Source organism: Bubalus bubalis, chromosome 4, assembly GCF_019923935.1.
Source record: "Bubalus bubalis isolate 160015118507 breed Murrah chromosome 4, NDDB_SH_1, whole genome shotgun sequence".
Lineage (NCBI taxonomy): Eukaryota > Metazoa > Chordata > Mammalia > Artiodactyla > Bovidae > Bubalus > Bubalus bubalis.
Window position 1 is genome coordinate 75277067 of NC_059160.1, and position 20853 is coordinate 75297919.

Here is a 20853-nt window from a genome sequence, read left to right on the forward strand (position 1 = left end):
GGGAAAGGCTGTCCTCTCCAGTATTCTGGCCTGGAGAATTCCATGGACTGTATAATGCATAGGGTAACAATGAGTTGGACATGACTGAGCGACTTTCACTGCTGCTGCTGCTAAGTTGCTTCAGTCGTGTCCGACTCTGTGCGACCCCACAGACGGCAGCCCATCAGGCTCCACCGTCCCTGGGATTCTCCAGGCAAGAACACTGGAGTGGGTTGCCATTTCCTTCTCCGATGCATGAAGATGAAAAGTGAAAGTGAAGTCGCTCAGTCATGTCCGACTCTTAGCGACCCCATGGACTGCAGCCTACCAGGCTCCTCCGTCCATGGGATTTTCCAGGCAAGAGTACTGGAGTGGGGTGCCATTGACTTTCACTAAGGAAGGTAACTGAATACAGAATAAATAAGCCAAAAATCAATAGCTTTTTTTCTGTATTCACAATAAGTACTTAGGAGTTGAAAGTGAAGTTGCTCAGTTGTGTCCGACTCTTTGTGACCCCACGGACTGTAGCCTGGCAGGTTCCTTTGTTCATGGGATTTTCCAGGCAAGAATACTGGAGTGGGTTGCCATTTCCTTCTCCAGGGGATCCTCCCGACCCAGGGATCAAACCCGGGTCTCCCGAATTACAGGCAGACTCTTTACCATCTGAGCCACCAGGGAATTCCTATCATATCAACTTAGGAGTTGATATGAGGGTAAATATTATAACAAAAATTATAAATGTCTCAAGGAATAAAACAAACAAGAAAGAGTTATATAAAAGTCTTATTGGGGCTTCCCTGGTGGCTCAGTGGTAGAGAATCTGCCAATGCAGGAGACAGGTTCAAATCCCTGATCTGGGATGGTTCCACATGCTACAGAGCAACTAAGCTGGTGCACCACAACTACAGAACCTGTGCTCTGGAGCCCAAGAGCTGCAACTGCTGAGCCCACGAGCCACAACTACTGAAGCCCGTGCACCTAGAGCTCATGCTCCACAGGAGAGGCCACCACAATAAGACCTGCACCTGGCAGCTGGAGAGTGGCCCCCACACCCCACAACTAGAGAAAAGCCCGTGCAGCAAGGATCCAGCACAGCCAAAAGGAAATTAAAAACTATTTTAAAAAATAAGTCTTATTAAAAAGAACATAAATCATAAATCTAAACAAATTCTTTATTCTTGAATGGGGAGACAGCATCATAAAATTTCCCCATATTAACATTTTAATGTAATACGATTCTAATTTGAATTTCAACTGGTGAACTATTGAAATTGACCTAAATGATCTTAAAAGTTCAGGTGAAAGGAGAAATAACCTTAATTGGTAGAGTTGAATTGAATCCAGAAGTAGCTTCTAGTATACAACGAGTTACTCTATGACAAAATTTTATTTCAATAAGAATGTTCCTTGGAAAATGCTAACACAACTAGCTATCTGTTGGAAGAAAAGGAAAGTGCAACCCCTTTATCACACAAAAAGCAAATTCCAGATATATTAAATTTTTTAAATTAAGTATAAAGTAAAACAAAGCTGAGAGACTGGAAGTATAGTCTGGAGATAAGGGAGAACTTATTAGCAAATTTAAGAAACTCAAAAGCTACTTTAAATGAAAATATTTTATACATTTAAATTAATGAAATTAAATAATTTATAAATTTAAAATTTGGCAAAATATATTACAAAGTCAATTGATTTGGGAAAATACAACAAAATATATAATTGCTGCTGCTGCTGCTGCTAAGTCACATCAGTCATGTCCAACTCTGTGTGACCCCATAGACGGCAGCCCACCAGGCTCCCCTGTCCCTGGGATTCTCCAGGCAAGAACACTGGAGTGGGTTGCCATTTCCTTCTCCAATGCATGAAAGTGAAAAGTGAAAGTGAAGTCGCTCAGTCCTGTCCGACTCTTCACGACCCCATGGATTGCAGCCTACTAGGCTCCTCCGTCCATGGGATTTTCCATGCAAGAGTACTGGAGTGGGTTGCCATTTCCTCCAATGCGTGAAAGTGAAGTTGCTCAGTGGTGTCGGACTCTTTGTGACCCCATGGACTGCAGCCTACCAGGCTCCTCCATCCATGGGATTTTCCAGGCAAGAGTGGATGCCATTGCCTTCTCCGTATATATAGTTGTTAATATCTATAAAATACAAAAGGTTCTTAAGAATGGAGAAGAAACAGTCCAAAAGAAAAACGGGTGAAAGATGTTAGTAGGCAGTTCAGAGGAAAGCAAATTCAAATGGCCCATAAACATAAAAAGTTGCTGAAAGGAACTAGTAGCCAGAGAAGTGCAAAACCATGTACCAAAGAACCCCAAACACAGGCAAAATTTGAAACGGAGCTAACAATCCGAGAAGGAAGGTGTGAGGGCAAGAAAGGAGTCATGTATGGCTGGTGGAAATGTGCCTTGTAGAGATTTTGGTAAGCAAAAATCATAATTTGCTGTCTGCTATTATCTATTAAAAGTCAAACTAGGCATATTTGACTCAGCAATCCTATTCCTGATAACTATACCAAAGACGCGCACACACACACACACACACACACACACACACACATACATACAAGGCTGATACAATGTAGTAGAAAAAACAGAACCAGGGTGAATGATCATCAAAAGTGAATAAATTATGATGCATTCTTCACATAGAATATTATGCATCCATTAAAAATGAATGTGATGTTTGATCCATTCATTTGACTTAGAGGGATTTCTCAGGTATTGAAAGTAAACAAAATGCAGGGAAGGCTTGTGTGTGTGTGTGTGTGTGTGTGTGTGTGTATTACATGAGCTTGGAAAAGGTACTGAGAAATACCTTCCAGGTTGTTAACATGGTTATAGAGGAGAGGAAGGTTAAGGAAGTTAGAGCTAGGGAGATTTGAGTACAAAAGGGAAGAAAAGCAAAAACATACCTATGAGAAAACAAATCAGGATCACAAAGACATAGAGAATTCCTCATTGTCAGTAATATGTAAATAAGTTTCTGGAATATAAAAGCTATCTGAATATCATTACTGTATGTAAAACATCAGTGTCAACATGCGGGAGATAACATGCAATAATAAAAATTATTGTCCTAGCAGTTGTAATATGGATGACTTAAATTATTCCTTTTCCCCCAACATTCTTATGCTACATCTAAGTAAAGATAAATTTTTAAAAATTTAAGTAAAGTCATAACTTTATGAAGCTAAATCAGGGGGGAAAAAAAGTCATTGTTCAAAAAGCCAAAGGAGTTTAGCTTTCTTCTATTACTTGAAATTCAACCTTCTTACATAGCTGAAGAACTTCAGTTGATCTTGTGAAGGACAAAGAAGCAGAAGGACTCCCCTAGGATGGCAGGCAGTTTCCTAAAGAATTAAACTCAATCATTTAAAGATTGCAAATAGGAAACCAGGATGGATTTGGAAGCACAGACGTACCTAATGCCCTTTTGTGGCACAGACTCCAGCTTCCTAACGAATTTCAAGGGCAGACCGACACAGCTTTTTCTTGGCATTATATCCCACTGCCAATACTTACATTATATCATTTTAGGCTTTTAAATGTTCTTCTATTTATAGAACCTGCATAGTTGGCTCCTATATGACAATATGTTTGTGGCTCAAAATATCCTTAAAGTATTTTAAAAGTCAGTTCCCACTCTTGATTTATGAACTACATATGCTACATTTTCAGTCATGAAAATAACCCCTTGAAAATTGTGTTGTTAAAGAACAGATTCATAGCATCGTGGGTGCATGATGCATCCTCTTGAGGATACATTTTCATAGAACATCTAATAGTATTTACTTAGAGAAAAAGATAACTGTACACATATGGTGTCCATTCCAATTTTAAAATTATTTGCTACATTGTTTCTCAAAAAAATTACCATTTAGTCACATAATAATAATGTGCTTGTTTTCCCTGTTTTCTTTAACCCCTCCTTGCCCTCTTCCACTGGGTATGCTGCATATGCTTCCCATCTTTCTGACATCTGTCAGACGCAGAGATCTGGACAGTGACCTGCATTTGGTAAAGTGGAGTGAGGGCTAGATATCTTTATTTGTGTGCCTAGCACCATAGAATCCACCCTATGGATTATGCAAACCCTAGAGAAGAGGAAAGAACCCCTGTAATGTGTGAGGTTGAATTTCCTGCCTTCAAACCTCCAAACCAGGCAAGATGAGGGCTCAGTTAGAAATAAGATCATATAAGGAAAAAATTTTAACGTGACTTTTCTTAGTCAAATTTATGGGGTAGGTTTCATGCTAGCTCCCTTCTTTTTACAATAAAAGCTAAACAGAGTGTAAATCATGCTATTTAGAGAAAACAGAACAAAGCAATGCTGTCTCAAGGGCCCTAAGAAATCATTCATCAGAAATGAGACTGTATATTTGATTTACAGGATTTCTATGCCAAGCAGAGAAGTATCCAAAAACAGCAAAGCAAAATGCATAAACTGCAATACTAGTTTGTTATTTAGCTGGAGAATGTCCTGTATCAACAGGGAACAATGATTTTAGTTTTTCAATCACCCCCAAGATCATGTTCTCTATTGATGATGCCTGAGATGTCTGTAAGAAATCACTGAAATTGATTTATTTGTCCAGCAAACTTTCTGTCAGCAAATTCACCACTACCTTCAAAATGTCACTGACCGCTCAATGCTTTCAAGCACAAGCCACAATGAAACCTGTCCTGAGCTCACCCTTACTGTTGGAAGTCTAAGAAGCAATAATATATTTATGATTTCATGTTAAAAATCTCTCAGACATCACTGTTTAAATCACAATTCAGCAATACCAGTAACTTGAAATTACAAAATTTTACATTTCACCATTCCATTTTCCTCTTCACATTGCACACAATTTGAAAGGATTAAGAGAAGAAGCTGTAACATAAATTATTCAAGAGTTCTTCCTGTTTTTAAGCTCCACAAGATTGAGATGATAAAGAAATCTTTTGAAGTGGTAGAGAGTACTGTGAGGTATCTGTATATGACTGAAAATAATATAAATGCAAGTTAAGTTCAGTCTGATTATATAAAGATAGATACTCTTTGTTGAGGAATTGAATGTAGTGCATATAGTTGGGCTTCCCTTGTGGCTCAGCTGGTAAAGAATCCACCTGCAATGCGGGAGACCTGGGTTTGATCCCTGGGTTGGGAAGATCCCCTGGAGAAGAGAAAGGCTTCCCACTCCAGAGTTGTGGCCTGGAGAATTTCATGGACTATATAGTCCATGGGGTCACAAAAAGTTGGACATGACTGAACAGCTTCCACTTTGACTTTGAATGTAGTTGTATTAGTTGGAGATGACCCACTCATTCAAGAAAAGTTTGAGCACCTACAAAGTGACAAAAGGTAGAGATGAATGAAACAGATACAGTCCCTGGCTTCTTGGAGTTGAACATACTGAACCTTTGTATAGCTACATATATGGTATCCATTCAAGACTGTATGTGATCTGTCATTGTATTAGCCTATGAAATACAGGGCTTCCCTGGTGGCTCAGAAGGTAAAGCGTCTGCCTGCAATGCGGGAGACCTGGGTTCGATTCCTGGGTTGGGAAGATCCCCTGGAGAAGGAAATGGCAATCCACCCCAGCACTCTTGCCTGGACAATCCCATGGCCGGAGGAGCCTGATAGGCTAAAGTCCATGGGGTCACAAAGAGTTGGACACGACTGAGCAACTTCACTTATGAAAGGACAACCCACTCCAGCATTCTTGCCTGGAAAATCCCATGGACAGAGGAGCCTGGTGGCCTACAGTCCATGAGATGGCAAAGAGTCAGACACAACTGAGCAACTAAGCAGCAACAGCATTGAGTGGTTTTATATACCAAACACTGTTTTAAGTGATTTGTCTATGTAAGTTTATATAATCCTCATGACGAATTCTTCAGTAGGTACTGTTATTATACAGAAGCAGGGAGGTAATTTGTCCAAAGCTCCACAGAGTAAGTAGGGGAGCCAGGATTCAACCCAAGAAGTCTTTGTGTTCTCTGCCACCTCTCAAATTTCTACACAAATAATATTTAATCACCAGGGCAAATTTTTGAGGACAATACTCAATTTTACAGAAGAGGAAACTGAAGTCTGAAGAGGTGAAATAACTCATCAAATGTTAACTGACAAGATCCTACCCACCACACACGGTGTTCCTAAGATGGACAAACAAGGGTCAACTAGGCTCCGTATTTAAACTTTGACCCCATTTGACCTCAGGGTAAAGCATTTGCCTTCAAACCAGATACCACCACCACCCCTCCCCTTCTGCAAAAAAAAAAATTCATACCTGAAAAGACATAATGTACTCAAACCGTAGCTTCTGTGATCACCACAATGACCACATCCTTTCCTGGCCTCCTGTCAGTGTCTCCAGGAGTCCTTCCATTAGCATTTCTCTTATACATGAAATTCCAATAATACATCTGAATCCTCGAGAGCACACACAGTTTACACTCCACACTTAAGTATATTTTTCCTTCCCTGACTTATGAACTTCTTAAAATTTAACATTTTTTTCTGTCCTTTTTGCTCCATGATCTCTCCAGAACAAATTCATATCTTGCAGATTCCTCCCTAAAATCCATTCAAATTCTGTTTTGCTTACCATCACTGGTGTTTAACTGCTTTACAATATCACTTCTACTTATGCATAAAATGTGTGTCAGAATTTGATTCTGACCACCAAGATGCAGCTTGAGCAGGAAGCCAAATTAAACAAAAATAATTTAAGGTTCATTTTGGTTTATAGTTTGGTGTATATGTTTAAGGCTAAAATATTTCTTTGCACAGCAATGTGAAATGTATTCAATGCTGCTGAACTGAACACATGAAAATGGCTAAAATGTTAAGTTTTATGTGATATGTATGTCACCACAATTTTTAAAATAAATAAAAGCTAAAAGATCTAGTCAATGTCAAGAAGGGAAAAAAAAGAATAAAACATTGCCAACCAAGCCTTAATATCAATTTACAAGATCTAACAGTTTTACCTCATAATAGGTTTTGAGACTATTTTAAGAAAATAATGGCCAAATTTTATGACTACAATGGTGACCTAAAATATTTATGTATTCCAAGTTTATTACCAATTAAGGATGTTTGAATAGGTAAGTTTGCATGATTTAAAAAAAAAAATCAGCAAAGGCCTTTATCTCCCAATCAATATCTTCTAGGTACAAGCACAGTGCTAGTACATAATAGATACTTTATAATTATTTGTGAATGAATGAATAAGGATTCTTCAAGATTATGTCTATTGAACTTCTTTATACAGAGAATAAAAGGAAGCTTTGCAGTTATATTTATCAGTGGTGGTGGTGGTTTACTCACTAAGTTGTGTCTGACTCTTGAGACCCCATGGACTGTAGCCTTCCAGGCTCCTCTGTCCATGGGATTCTCCAGGCAAGAATACTGGAGTGGGTTGCCATTTCCTTCTCCAGGGAATCTTCCCTACCCAGAGGTCGAACCTGGATCTCCTGCAATGCAGGCAGATTCTTTACCGATTAAGCTACAAGGGAAGCCCATATTTATCAATATAAAGTATTAAATATAAAGTATCAATATAAACTATTTTGAGTTTATATAAACAGGGAAAAACGCTTCTGCATCACAAAAAAATGCATCACAAGAAAAAAAAAAAGATTGGAATTGGTTCAGTTCAGTCTATGTTACTAATGCCTCTATCACTACATCTCAAGTTTGATGTTGTAAAACAAATGGATAATTATTATCAGTAAAAATAAGAAAAATTTTAATATGTATAACATGCCACACATATAATGACTGCTACTATTGTAAGGCTTTACACATATTCAGTTCAGTTGCTCAGTCGTGTCCGACTCTCTGCGACCCCAGGGACTACAACACGCCAGACTTCCCTGTCCATCACCAACTCCCAGAGCTTGCTCAAACTCATGTCCATTGAGTCAGTGATGCCATTCAACCATCTCATCCTCTGTTGTCCCCTTCTCCTCCTGCCTTCAATCTTTCCCAGCATCAGGGTCTTTTCCAATGAGTCAGTTCTTTGCATCAGGTGGCCAAAGTATTGGAATTTCAGCTTCCGCATCAGTCCTTCCAATGAATACTCAGGACTGATTTCCTTTATGATTGACTAGTTGGATCTCCTTGCAGTCCAAGGGACTCTCAAGAGTCTTCTCCAACACCACAGTTCAAAAGCATCAATTCTTTGGCATTCAGCTTTTTTTACAGTCCAACTCTCACATCCATACAAGACTGCTGGAAAAACCATAGCTTTGACTAGATGGACCTTTGCTGGCAAAGTAATGTCTCTGCTTTTTAATATGCTGTCTAGGTTAGCCATAGCTTTTCTTCCAAGGAGCAAGTGTCTTTTAATTTCATGGCTGCAGTCACCAACTCACTAAATTTTCTTAATAACCTTATGATCTTGTATACTGTTACACCCAAAAAAAAATAAATGGAGGCAGACACTTGCACCCAAGGTCACGTAGCTAGTACTTAGAGGATCTAGGATGTAACCCCAGGCAATCCAACTCTTGAATTTGAGCTTTTGACCACTTTGCTCTATTGCTGTTTTTGTGTTTAGTCCTCAACTACCCTAAGAGAATATTTTCATTTTCAGAGGTGAAAGTGAAGTCGCTCAGTCGTGTCCGACTCTTTGCGACCCATGGACTGTAGCCCACCAAGCTCCTCCGTCCATGGGATTCTCCAGGCAAGAATACTGGAGTGGGTTGCCATTTCCTTCTCCAAAGGTGAGAGTTAGTATAAATAGCTGATAAATTGCAGAACTGACATCCAAACCTGGGAAACCTGAATTCCAAGACCCCTCTTGATTCCTTTAGGCAATATTGTCTCCTGAGTCAAGCTAGATCTTAAAACCTGCACACAGTTTTGATATACATTCTGACAGCAAATGTGCTGCGTGATAAATCACTTAAGTCGTGTCCAACTCTTTGCGACCCCATGAACTGTAGCCAGCCGGTCTCCTCTGTCCATGGGATTCTCTAGGCAAGAAGGGTTGCCCTGCCCTCCTCCAGGAGATCTTCCCAACCTGAGGATTGTACCCACATCTCTTATGTCTCCTACATTGGCAGGTGGGTTCTTTATACATGTGGTTTTGGTTCAGCCAAAAACTGATATTTGTATTCAATTGATTCATTGTTAATTACTATACTTTTGGTTTGTGATTCAATTTAGTTCAAGTCCATGACCTGAAATAAATCACTTCATCTTTCTGTAATTCTACTTCTTTAGATAAAAAGACTATTAGGAAATTTTAATAGCATGTTGGCAATTAGAGATACCAAGGGGACATTTCATGCAAAGATGGGCTCAATAAAGGACAGAAATGGTATGGACCTAAGAGAAGCAGAAGATATTAAGAAGAGGTGGCAAGAATACACAGAAGAACTGTACAAAAAAGATCTTCATGACCAAGATAATCACAAAGGTCTGATCACTCCCACTCACCTAGAGCTGGACATCCTGGAATGTGAAGTCAGGTGGGCCTTAGGAAGCATCACTATGAACAAAGCTAGTGTGGGTGATGGAATTCCGGTTAAGCTATTTCAAATTCTAAAAGATGATGCTGTGAAAGTGCTGCACTCAATATGCCAGCAAATTTGGAAAACTCAGCAGTGGCCACAGGACGGGAAAAGGTCAGTTTTCATCCCAATCCCAAAGAAAGGCAATGCCAAAGAATGCTCAAACTACCTCACAATTGCACTCATCTCACACACTAGTAAAGTAATGAATGCTCAAAATTCTCCAAGCCAGGCTTCAGCAATATGTGAACCGTGAACTTCCAGATGTTCAAGCTGGTTTAGAAAAGGCAGAGGAACCAGAGATCAAATTGCCAACATCGCTGGATCATTGAAAAAGCAAGAGATTTCCAGAAAAACATCTATTTCTGCTTTATTGACTACTCTAAAGCCTTTGACTGTGTGGATCACAATAAACTGTGGAAAATTCTGAAAGAGATGGGCATACCAGATCACCTCACCTGCCTCTTGAGAAACCTGTATACAGGTCAGGAAGCAACCGTCAGGACTGGACATGGAACAACAGAGTGGTTCCAAATAGGAAAAGGAGTATGTCAAGGCTGTATATTGTCACCCTGCTTATTTAACTTCTATGCAGAGTACATCATGAGAAACGCTGGGCTGGAGGAACCACAAGCTGGAATCAAGATTGCCGGGAGAAATATCAATAACCTCAGATATGCAGATGACACCACCCTTATGGCAGAAAGTGAAGAAGAAATAAAGAGCTTCTTGATGAAAGTGAAAGAAGAGAGTGACAAAGTTGGCTTAAAGCTCAACATTCAGAAAACTAAGATCATGGCATCTGGCCCCATCACTTCATGGCAAATAGATGGGGAAACAGTGGCTGACTTTATTTTTCTGGGCTCCAAAATCACTGCAGATGGTGACTGCAGCCATGAAATTAAAAGACACTTATTCCTTGGAAGGAAAGTTATGACCAACCTAGACAGCATATTAAAAAGCAGAGACATTACTTTGCCAACAAAGGTCCATCTAGTCAAGGCTATGGTTTTTCCAGTAGTCATGTATGGATGTGAGAGTTGGACTATAAAGAAAGCTGAGAGCCAAAGAATTGATGCTTTTGAACTGTGGCATTGGAGAAGACTCTTGAGAGTCTCTTGGACTACAAGGAGATTCAACCAGTCCATTCCACAGGATATCAGTCCTGGGTGTTCATTGGAGGGACTGATGTTGAAGCTGAAACTCCAATACTTTGGCCACCTGATGCAAAGTGCTGACTCATTTGAAAAGACTGTGATGCTGGGCAGGATTGGGGCAGGAGGAGAAGGGGTCGACAGAGGATGAGATGGCTGGATGGCATCACCAACACAATGGACAAGGGTTTGGGTGGACCCCAGGAGTTGGTGATGGACAGGGAGGCCTGGCATACTGCAGTTCATGGGGTTGCAAAGAGTCGGACACGACTAAGCGACTGAACTGAGCTGAACTGGCAATATTTTGAGCTCAGAGAAGAAAATTGCTCCCCAAATGTTAAAATTAAAACAAAAGCCACCATTATCTGAACCATATCTGAACATCCTGTTACTTACTTACTGTTCTATATAAGCTACAGAGTATCTTCTTGACCTGCAAACAGATTTCTCATGAGGCAGGTAAGGTATGCAGGTCAAGAAGCAACAGTTAGAACTGAACATGGAACAACAGACTGGTTACAAATCAGGAAAGGAGTACGTCAAGACTGTATACTGTTACCCTGCTTATTTAACTTATATGCAGAGTACATCTTGAGAAATGCCGGGCTGGATGAAGCACAAGCTGGAATCAAGATTGCTAGGAGAAATATTAATAACCTTAGATATGCAGATGTCACTACCCTTATGGCAGAAAGCAAAGAAGAACTAAAGAGCCCCTTGATGAAAGTGAAAGAGGAGAGTGAAAAAGTTGGCTTAAAACTCAATATTCAGAAAACTAAGATCATGGCATCTGGTCCCATCACTTCATGGCAAATAGATGGGGAAATAATGGAAACAGTGACAGACTTTATTTTCTTGTGCTCCAAAATCACTACAGATGAATCACTGCAGCCATGAAATTAAAAGACGCTTGCTCCTTGGAAGAAAAGCTATGACCAAAGTAGACAGAATATTGGAAAACAGAGACATTACTTTGCCAACAAAGGTCTGCCTAGTCAAAGCTATGGTTTTTCCAGCAGTCTTGTATGGATGTGAGAGTTGGACTGTAAAAACACCTGAGTGCCGAAGAACTGCTTTTGAAGTATGGTGTTGGAGAGACTCTTGAGAGTCCCTTGGACTGCAAGGAGATCCAACTAGTCAATCATAAAGAAAATCAGTCCTGAATATTCATTGGAAGGACTGATGTAATTCCTTCCAATTCTGTAATTCCAATACTTTGGCTGCCTGATGCAAAGAACTGACTCATTGGAAAAGACCCTGATGCTGGGAAAGATTGAAGGCAGGAGGAGAAGGGGACGACAGAGAATGAGATGATTGAATGGCATCACTGACTCAATGGACATGAGTTTGAGCAAGCTTTGGGAGTTGGTGATGGACAGGGAAGCCTGGCGTGCTGTAGTCCCTGGGGTCACAGAGAGTCAGACAGGACTGAGTGACTGAACTGACTGACTGATAGTGTATCTTACAACTATATTCAAAATTCTTCACTGTTTTGGATATGGCAAAAAATTTTCAGCATCTACCATAGTTTAATTCACCTGATTCATATCTGACTCACTGGAATTTTTTTTGTTTTTCCTTTTTTTTTTATTGAATTTTTAATGAATTATTAAAATATGCCTTTGAATTTCAATTCACCTATGTTATATGTTATGAAAATAAACTGCTTTTTATAAAAAGGCACAGTAAACTAGACAATAAAAACAAGACAGTCTTCAAATCTCACCAAAGACAACCACTATCAACATTTCATGTGATCTTTCAGATATTTTTTTAATGACTTCCTTTTTTTTAAGATCAGTTTTCGGTTCATAGCAAAAGTTAGAGGAAAATACACAAGTTTCCCATATCTCCCCCTGACCCCCGCTCACAGATGTAGTGCCTCTCCCATTATCAGCCTGTATCACCAGAGTGGGATATTTTTTTCACAGTTGATGAACCTGCATTAACATCATAATCATTCAACGTACACAGAGTTTCCAAAAGGGTTTACTCCTGATATTGACATAAAGGTTCATTCACTCTTGGTGTACATTTTATGGGTTTGGACAAGTATTTATGATTGTGTCCACCATTATATTATCATACAGAATATTTTCAGTGCCCTAAAAAAACCTCTGTGACCAGTTCATCCTTGATCACTATCATCCCAGCCCCTATTTAGTATTTTTACACTGTTTCTGAACATACTGATGTATAATACATGTCCACCCACTTTACTGACTTAAAACAGAAACATTTCCAGGTTATTATGAACTATCTCTAAACATCCTTTTATGACTGCATAGCATTTGTGATGTGGGCATTGATTACTCCTTACTTGCCTCTGCTTGGTAGATCTGGAGAATGTATGGCAATGTGTGGAATTGTAGCTGAACATGCCTACAACACAGAATTTGAGATAAAGCGAGTGGTAAAATGATGCCAGAAGGCTGAGTCGAGTAGTTTGAAGTTAAAAATTGAGATCACATAGGAACTGAAATTTGAGTGACATGATCAGACATATTTTTAGAAGATCACTCTCCCAGCAAGAGGAAGAAATAAGTTCAGCTGGAGGATCTACAGTGAAGAGATGAATACCTCTGCCCTGTGAAACTTCCCTCCTACTGAAATCAAACCCCAGCTTTTGGCTTGGGCAACTGCATGTGGCCATTTGCGAAGATGCGAAATATAGGAGAGATAGGGTTGTAGTTCTGTTGTTTTGGTGGGACATGAGCGAGGAGGCAGATCTGTTGAGTTCAAGCTTAGAATCAGAACATATTAAATTTCAGGTACTCTGTATCCTCAAAGTGGACATATCCAGTTAAAAGCAAGATACGGACAAGAAGTATAGATTGAGAATCTTGGAGGAAAAAGTTGGTAGTTTAAAGACTGAGGATTGTGCAGGGTTGAAAAAAAAGAGAGCTTAGGTTAGGATTCTGAAGAAAATGAATCAACATTTAAGGGAAAGGCAGATTTCAAAAGCCCACATAGGAGACTAGTTAAGAGAAGCCAGAGAGGACTCAGACCAGAGAAGCCCATTAGTAAAGTCCCAACACCCACCTATAGGAAGGCGGCAAACAAGAAAGTGGTCTACAGGGTCAGAGGCACCCAAGATGATGAGAGATGAAAAGTAAACTTTTACTGACAAAGAGATCTTTGGTGACTTTTCTTGGAGCAGTTTTCATTTAGCAGTGAGGGTTGAAGTCAGACTGTGTTAAGCTGTATTCTTAATGTAAATAGAGACAAAGTTTCCTCTTTCAAAATATTTGGCTAATTTAAGAATGATGGAGATGAATAATACTTGACATGATAAAATGTTCACACTGTTAAGTGGAAAAGCAGATTATAAAACAGTGTTATAGTCTAATCCCATTTGTTCCAGTTATCTATGGCTATGTAACAAGCAACCCCCAAATGTAGTGGTGTAAAACTGAAACAGAAGAGAATGGGGCAGGGTACATCCTTTTAAAAAATGATATAGACTTTGAACTTCCCTGGTGGCTCAGTGGTAAAGAATCTACCTGCCAATGCAGGACATCTGGGTTCCATCCCTGGTCTGGGAAGATCCCACATGAACAACTAAGCCCATGCTCCACAACAACTGAGCCTGTGCTTTAGAGCCCAGGAGCCCCAACTACTGAAGCTGGTGTGCTCTAGAGCCTGTACTCTTCAACAAAAGAAGCCACTGCAATGGAAAGCCCGCACACCACAACTGGAGAGCAGTCCCTGCTTGCCACAAGGAGAGAAAATCCCACTCAGCAGTGAACCCCCAGCACAGCCAAAAATAAATAAAATTGTTATTTAAAAAAATGACATAGCCTTTGAGAATATGACATAAACTGTTAGAACCAGTTAGGTCCAAGATGACAGAAGATTCAACTTCCCGTAGACACTGAGCCTCATAAAGTGAAGTGAAAGTTGTTCAGTTTTTTCTGACTCTTTGTTACCCCATGCACTATACAATCCATGAAATTCTCCAGGCCAGAATACTGGAGTGGGTAGCCTTTCCCTTCTTCAGGGGATCTTCCCAACCCAGGGATCGAACCCAGGTCTCCCGCATTGCAGGTGGATTCTTTGCCAGCTGAGCCACAAGGGAAGCCTGAGCCTTATAAGCTCATTGTGATATATTAGCATCTAAATAACAGTTGCCATGACAGTTCTGAGGCCCACCCACCGTAAAAGGCCATCAAGTGGTGGTGGCCTAATTCTTCGAAATCCTCCTGCCTTCCCCAAAATAGTTGAAATAATTCTTCCACTTGTTAGCCTATGAAATTACTGCTGCTGATTAGTTACTAAATCATGTCTGAATCTTTTGGGACCTCATAGACTATAGCTTTACAGGATTCTCTGTCCATGGATTCTCCAGGCAAGAATACTGGAGTGGGTTGCCATTTCCTTCTCCATGGTATCTTCCTGACCCAGGGATAGAATCCACGTCTCCTGCTTAGCAGGCAGATTCTTTACACTGAGCCACCAGGAAAGCCCCAGTCTATGAAATTACCCAGCCCATAGAAATCATTCCTTATTTCTGGGCTTCCTATTGCCTTTTGAATGAGGCACTTTTAATTGTTAATTTTTTGATATGGACCATTTTTAAAGTCTTTACTGAATTTGTTACAATGTTGCTTCTGTTGTTTATGTTCTGGGCTTTTTTTGTTGTTGTTGCTGTTTTGGCTCAGAGGCATGTGGGATCTCAGCTCCCTGACCAGGGATGAAAACTACACCCATTTCAGTGGAAGGCAAAGTCTTAACAATTGGACCTCCAGGGTAGTTTCCTGGTACACTTTTTACACAAATGTTCTGGACAGGGAGGCCTGGCGTGCTGCGATTCATGGGGTCGCAAAGAGTCGGACACAACTGAGCGACTGATCTGATCTGATCCCTCTTTACATATGAACTGAACCTTGGAGGTAATCCTTTGCTCCAAACTGCTCTTCCCTTTTACTGTGTGCCTTATGGTCAATCACTGCAAATACATTTTACAAATAAAACACTTTACAATTCATTTGCCAGGGGACACATGGCAAGAACCTGAAACAGGCTCCTACTTTGAATAAACCTGATTCCAGTACTGACAAAAATCATTAAGGCCACATTTCATTTTCCATTAAGAGACAAGTACTCTTTTGTACAAGAAAAATTAGAATATGGGGAAAAACGAGGGTACTAGGGTGAGACTCAAATAGTTATTGATGGAGGAGAAAATTAACATTTCGATGACTACTATGTACAATGCACATTTGACATCTCGTTTTATTCCTCCCAACAACTCTGTGATGAACGCGTTATCTCCGTTTTACAGGCAAGGAATCTGCAGCGCCGGGGTTTCTAACCTAGATGGAGCTCAACGCCACGTTTTTTCAAAACCCCACGCTGTCTCAGCAGGAATTAGGTATGAAGTCCTCCTGGAACGACATTTCCCAGGATTAGGGTGGAATGTATCAACAAATGCCTAAGGAAAACACAAATTTATTCCTTTAGGGCTAGAATACACAGCTTTTTGACTACTGCACTTTGAAATAGAGGGCGATACCAACACCTTTTATACTTTTTAAGACAGGTGATCATTTTCTCCTTAATAGGTAAATATACCAAGTAAAGAATAATTAGCCACTATGGAAAACAGTTTCAAAAACTAAGCGGTTTACACTACAGCTCAAACAAGGTGCGTACAGTCAGAGATATAAAAACCTCCAAGATGTAGGGCAGAGCCGGCACGTCTGAATTCAACGTCCAGGGTATGAGGAAATGGCTTCACGTTTTTCTATACCATCAATATACATCAGAACCTCCAGTAGAACCCCGTCGCCTGGACCACGCCCACAAATGACAGTCAAGCAAAGTGGCGGCCGCGCAGCACGGGTAAACGATCAGGCCCCGCCTCCTACCCCACTCCTACCCCGCCCCTGGTCCGGTCCTGCCCAGCCCGGAGCCATTAATCGCCGACCCAACTTTGCGCCTGCGCAGACCGAAAGTGCGGCTGCCGGCGAAAAGAATTTGTGCATGCGCCTAAAGGGAAAGTTGGTTCTTTTCCCCTCCCACCCCTCGCGAGAATGTGAGAACTTGCTTCCGGGTCGAATGGTTTACTTCCGGTGAGCGGGTAGACTGAAACGCGGTTGCTAAACTGGAGCTGAGTTTGCGGAGTTCTCGGTGGAGAAGGCTGTAGCCATGGACAGGTAAGTTCTGGTGGTGACGGCTGAAGTCGGTCACTTTCCTTTCCAGCGTGTTGGAGGAATGAAACAGGTGAAACCCGACTCAGAGGAAGCAGACGAGGGCCTGGAAGCTGACCCTAGGCCTCCTTTTCCGGCTGGGAGACTGCAGCTAAGGGGGAAAGGCCGCTTGGGCCAGGGACGGATATGGTTAATGATAATCTGGTTCCCACGGCAACTCTGCCATCTACTCTTTTTTACGCAATACCTTACGCTCCAGGGGTGGGCGAGGTCGGAGGTGGCCCGGCATTCGAGATGCTGAGTTACTGCCCGAGATCACAAAGCCAGACAGTGACGGAACGGGCTCTCACCCTAGACTTCCTGATTACAGGTGTCAACACCAGATAGTTAATCTTTATGTGACCTGGGAACTATGGTAGGCTCCTGCATAAAGATGAGTTATTCAAAGTTCTTGACCTCGGGGAATGTATAGTGAAGGAGACATTGCGGAGCAGTGCGGAATGATAAATGTTTTGTACTATTTTGTGGGGAAACAAATGGAGCAATGAAGTCTCCTTGTCATGGAAAGCATCAAGAAGACCTCTCAAAGGAGGGTACATTCTAGGTGGTCTTTGAATAGTGGCAGTAGCCTACATCGAGTGCCTTAACCGCTTTAAATATATCGTTGTTGTTGTTCAGTCGCTAAGTGGTGTCCGATTTTTGCGACCCCATGAACTGCAGCCGGCCAGGCTGCTCTGTCCATGGAATTCTCCACGCAAGAATACTGGAGTGGATTGCCATGTCCTCCTCCAGGGGATCTTCCCGACCCAGAGATCGAACTCGCGTCTCCTGCTTTGCCGGCGGGTGTGTGTGTGTGTGTGTGTAAGCATTTGTGATGCTATATTAGCTATTTTAATCCTTCTAACAATCCTATGAGGGTAGCTACTGTGATCCTCTTTTCACACATAACATTGAGGCTAAAAGAGGTTAAGGAACTTGATCAGTTAGGAAACTAACAAAGGAAGCTAAGAACCAAGTTGCCAACCTGGATATGTGTTTCTAGATTCTAGGGAGCTGTTTGATGAGTAAGACTTATTCACCAGATAGACCAAAGAGGTGAGTGTAGGCCTCTGAAAAGAAGCATGGGTACAAAGGTGTAAGGATATGAACGTGTAGCTGAATGGTCACATGCAGTGTGTGTTTGTATGGAAGTGATGTTTGTGGCTGAATTGGTAAGCTGGGGTCCGATTATAAAAACCATGGTAGGAAATTTGAACTTGATTCTGTAGGCCAAGATATCTATCTGAAGATTTTAAGTGGAGGAAATACACATTAGATTCTTAAGATACAGATCTCATAATACAATTTATTTTCTAGACGTTGGGCTGTACCTCTGTGACTAATAGTGCTGAGACAGGAGACACCCTTAGTGTTCTCTGGGAAGAAAAGCTTGAAGGATCATTTCTTTCCAATATATTAGATTTGTTTTTTACTTAGTCTCCCAAGTCACCAGCTTAAATAGAAGTATCCATGGTTTGAAGTACTTTGGAGACTACAGAACATCCTTTTAAGAGTTCCTGCAACTTTAGGAACCTCCTCAGTCCAATGAAGAAAGGTTTATCTTCACGAAGCAATTATTTAAAGCACTGTTAGAATACAGATTTAGATTCCAAGTGTTAAAATAATTCCAGAGGAGGAAAAAATTAACAAGTAAGTCAGAGAAGACTTTATGCAGGTAAAATGTAAGCAGGACTTTGAAAGATAAGCTGGATTTGGAGTCAGAGAAGTATTAGCAACAAAAAAACAAAGACTTGGCAGTTGTGATGATCTGTGCCTTAACTGACTTAGGATCCTTTGCTTCAGTCATAATGATAAAGTTTTTTGCAAATCCTCCATTCTCATTTCATTCACGTGAATTTGATTATTGCCATTTTAGGAGTGGCTTTGGAGAGATGTCATCTCCTGTGATCCGGGAGGCAGAGGTGACTCGGACTGCACGCAAACAGAGTGCCCAAAAAAGAGCTTTAAGTATCCTTTGCATTTTAAGCATCATTATAAAAATTGTAACATGTTTGGAATTAGCATTATAGACTTCATGAGCGATGTTAAACACTAGCTGTAATAAAATACTGTGGAAAATAATTTTTTTAACTCTCCCAATGTGTTATTTGGTAAATATAATGCTGAAATTCAGTGAGATTCATATTTCCTTGAAAATAAAGATGTTCCATTTTACTGCTAACTATCATATTGTGGTTAGCTTTTGCTGAGATTAGATTTTCTTTATTATTTGAGATCTAAGAACTCTTAGTTCAGTGTGTGGTAACCTAAGACTTGAGCTCTTAGTTCAAGACTGTAGTAACTGATAACTAGAATTTAAAGGGGAAAGGGAATTATTTACTCTTTGCATAGAAAATATGGTAGCTATAAAATACCTTGTCTTTGAAAAACATATTCCCATATTTTGTATAGTGTAAATATCGTTCATGCTGGGGGGATTGTGGGCAGGAGGAGAAGGGGATGACAGAAGATGAGATGGCTGGATGGCATCACCAACTCGATGGACATGGGTTTGAGTGAACTCCGGGAGTTGGTGATGGACGGGGAGGCCTGGTGTGCTGCGATTCATGGAGTTGCAAAGAGTCGGACATGACTGAGCAACTGAACTGAACTGAAATATGGTTCATTCTAACTTTAATGATGTTTTTTTCTATACGAAAAACTCCTTAACATTTCCTGTAGTTCGGGCAGCCCAAGATGAAATTTTTTCTAATACCACTCCAAGAAACCAGGTTATGCCCCGAACTCCCAGCTCATTTCGACAACCTTGTAAGATTTTTTTGCTTTTAAAGCATTTAATAATGATAATAGTAATAGCAGCTAATACTATAATATATATTATATTTTTAAGTTATTTTTAATTAAGAGCAAATGATAGGGATTGCACTTACTGTTTGTTGAACTCTTACCATGTGTAAGGCTTTACATAATTGCATGAGAGCTGTGAAGTAGATATTGTCTCTATTTTGCAAATCTGAACATGAGACTTAGAGAAGTTGATTAAAGCAGATAAAATAGCTAGGTAAGTATGTAAGTAATGGAACCAAAATTCAAATCATAATCTGCTTACTTCAGAGCCCATATCTTCTATACTATAGTATGCTTTATAAAATTAGAATTTGATAAATTCATGAACTCATGAGTGTCTTTATTTATTTTTTTTTTAATGTTCAGTTATGTTATAATGAAAGCATCTCTGTTTGCAGTAAATTTTTTTTGGTGGGCTCAGTAGTGCCAAAAGTTCGTATTTAGAAAAATAAGTTAAATCTTTATATTATAGAAATGTTAATATTGAAAGTATTTATTCACTTAGAATCTAAATAATTGAAAAATTAAATTTTGTTTTTTTTTAATTATTTGTTTTTATTTGCTTGTTTCATTTTCATGATCAATACTCACGCACTTCGAATTCTTTTTACTAACTTCTTGCTTGTAGTTACTCCACCAAGCCGGAGCTTACTGAGGCAACCAGATATATCCTGCATTCTTGCAACTGGAGGGAGGTCTCCCCGGCTTACACAGTCTTCAGGGTTCTTAGGAAATCTGTCTATGGTATGTAGAAAAATGGGGCTGAAATTTTCTCCCTTTTTTAACTATGGTATGATATTTAGCTTAAAAATTTTTTTATGAGAATTGAAGTCTTATTCATAATAAAAGTAACTCAGTTATGTAGGTTGAAATCATTTTTTGGTTAGACTTCCAGAAAACTGAGACCCGTAAGCATCTCACGTCATAGGTGGAAACTGTGACACCAGCAGCAGTTAGATGCAGATAAAATGTGTTAATCTGACAGTTTACTGATCAGATTTACCGATTGGTTGCTAGTGGCGTAAAAACTGAGCCCTGTTTTGAAGCATAGAAGAGGAGGCCAAGAGTAATCAATGAAAACTGTTATAAGGAAGAAGAACAAAGCATTAAAGGAGAGAAAAGAGAAAATTTGAGGAAAAGTTAAGTGAGACACTCTTCAGGAATCATTATGATACAGTATTAAAATAGCAAAAGAAATGTCATATAG

The 20853-nt window shown here is 40.1% G+C and overlaps 1 protein-coding gene across 3 annotated transcripts in view; it reads left to right on the forward strand.

Moving 5' to 3' along the window:
* The first annotated feature begins 16654 nt into the window (after nt 1-16654).
* NUP107 (nucleoporin 107) overlaps nt 16655-20853 on the forward strand; it is a 47566-nt gene continuing 43367 nt past the window's right edge. For 2 of the 3 annotated variants that reach the window (XM_006042955.4, XM_025283934.3), the window contains exons 1-4: nt 16655-16805; nt 18715-18806; nt 19521-19607; nt 20275-20390. In XM_006042955.4, the coding sequence (XP_006043017.3) occupies nt 16798-16805; nt 18715-18806; nt 19521-19607; nt 20275-20390 (303 nt within the window). In that variant the 5' untranslated portion in view covers nt 16655-16797. Of the gene's footprint in view, nt 16806-18714; nt 18807-19520; nt 19609-20247; nt 20391-20853 lie in introns of those variants that run through there. The other variant, XM_025283935.3, reaches the window with a different exon arrangement.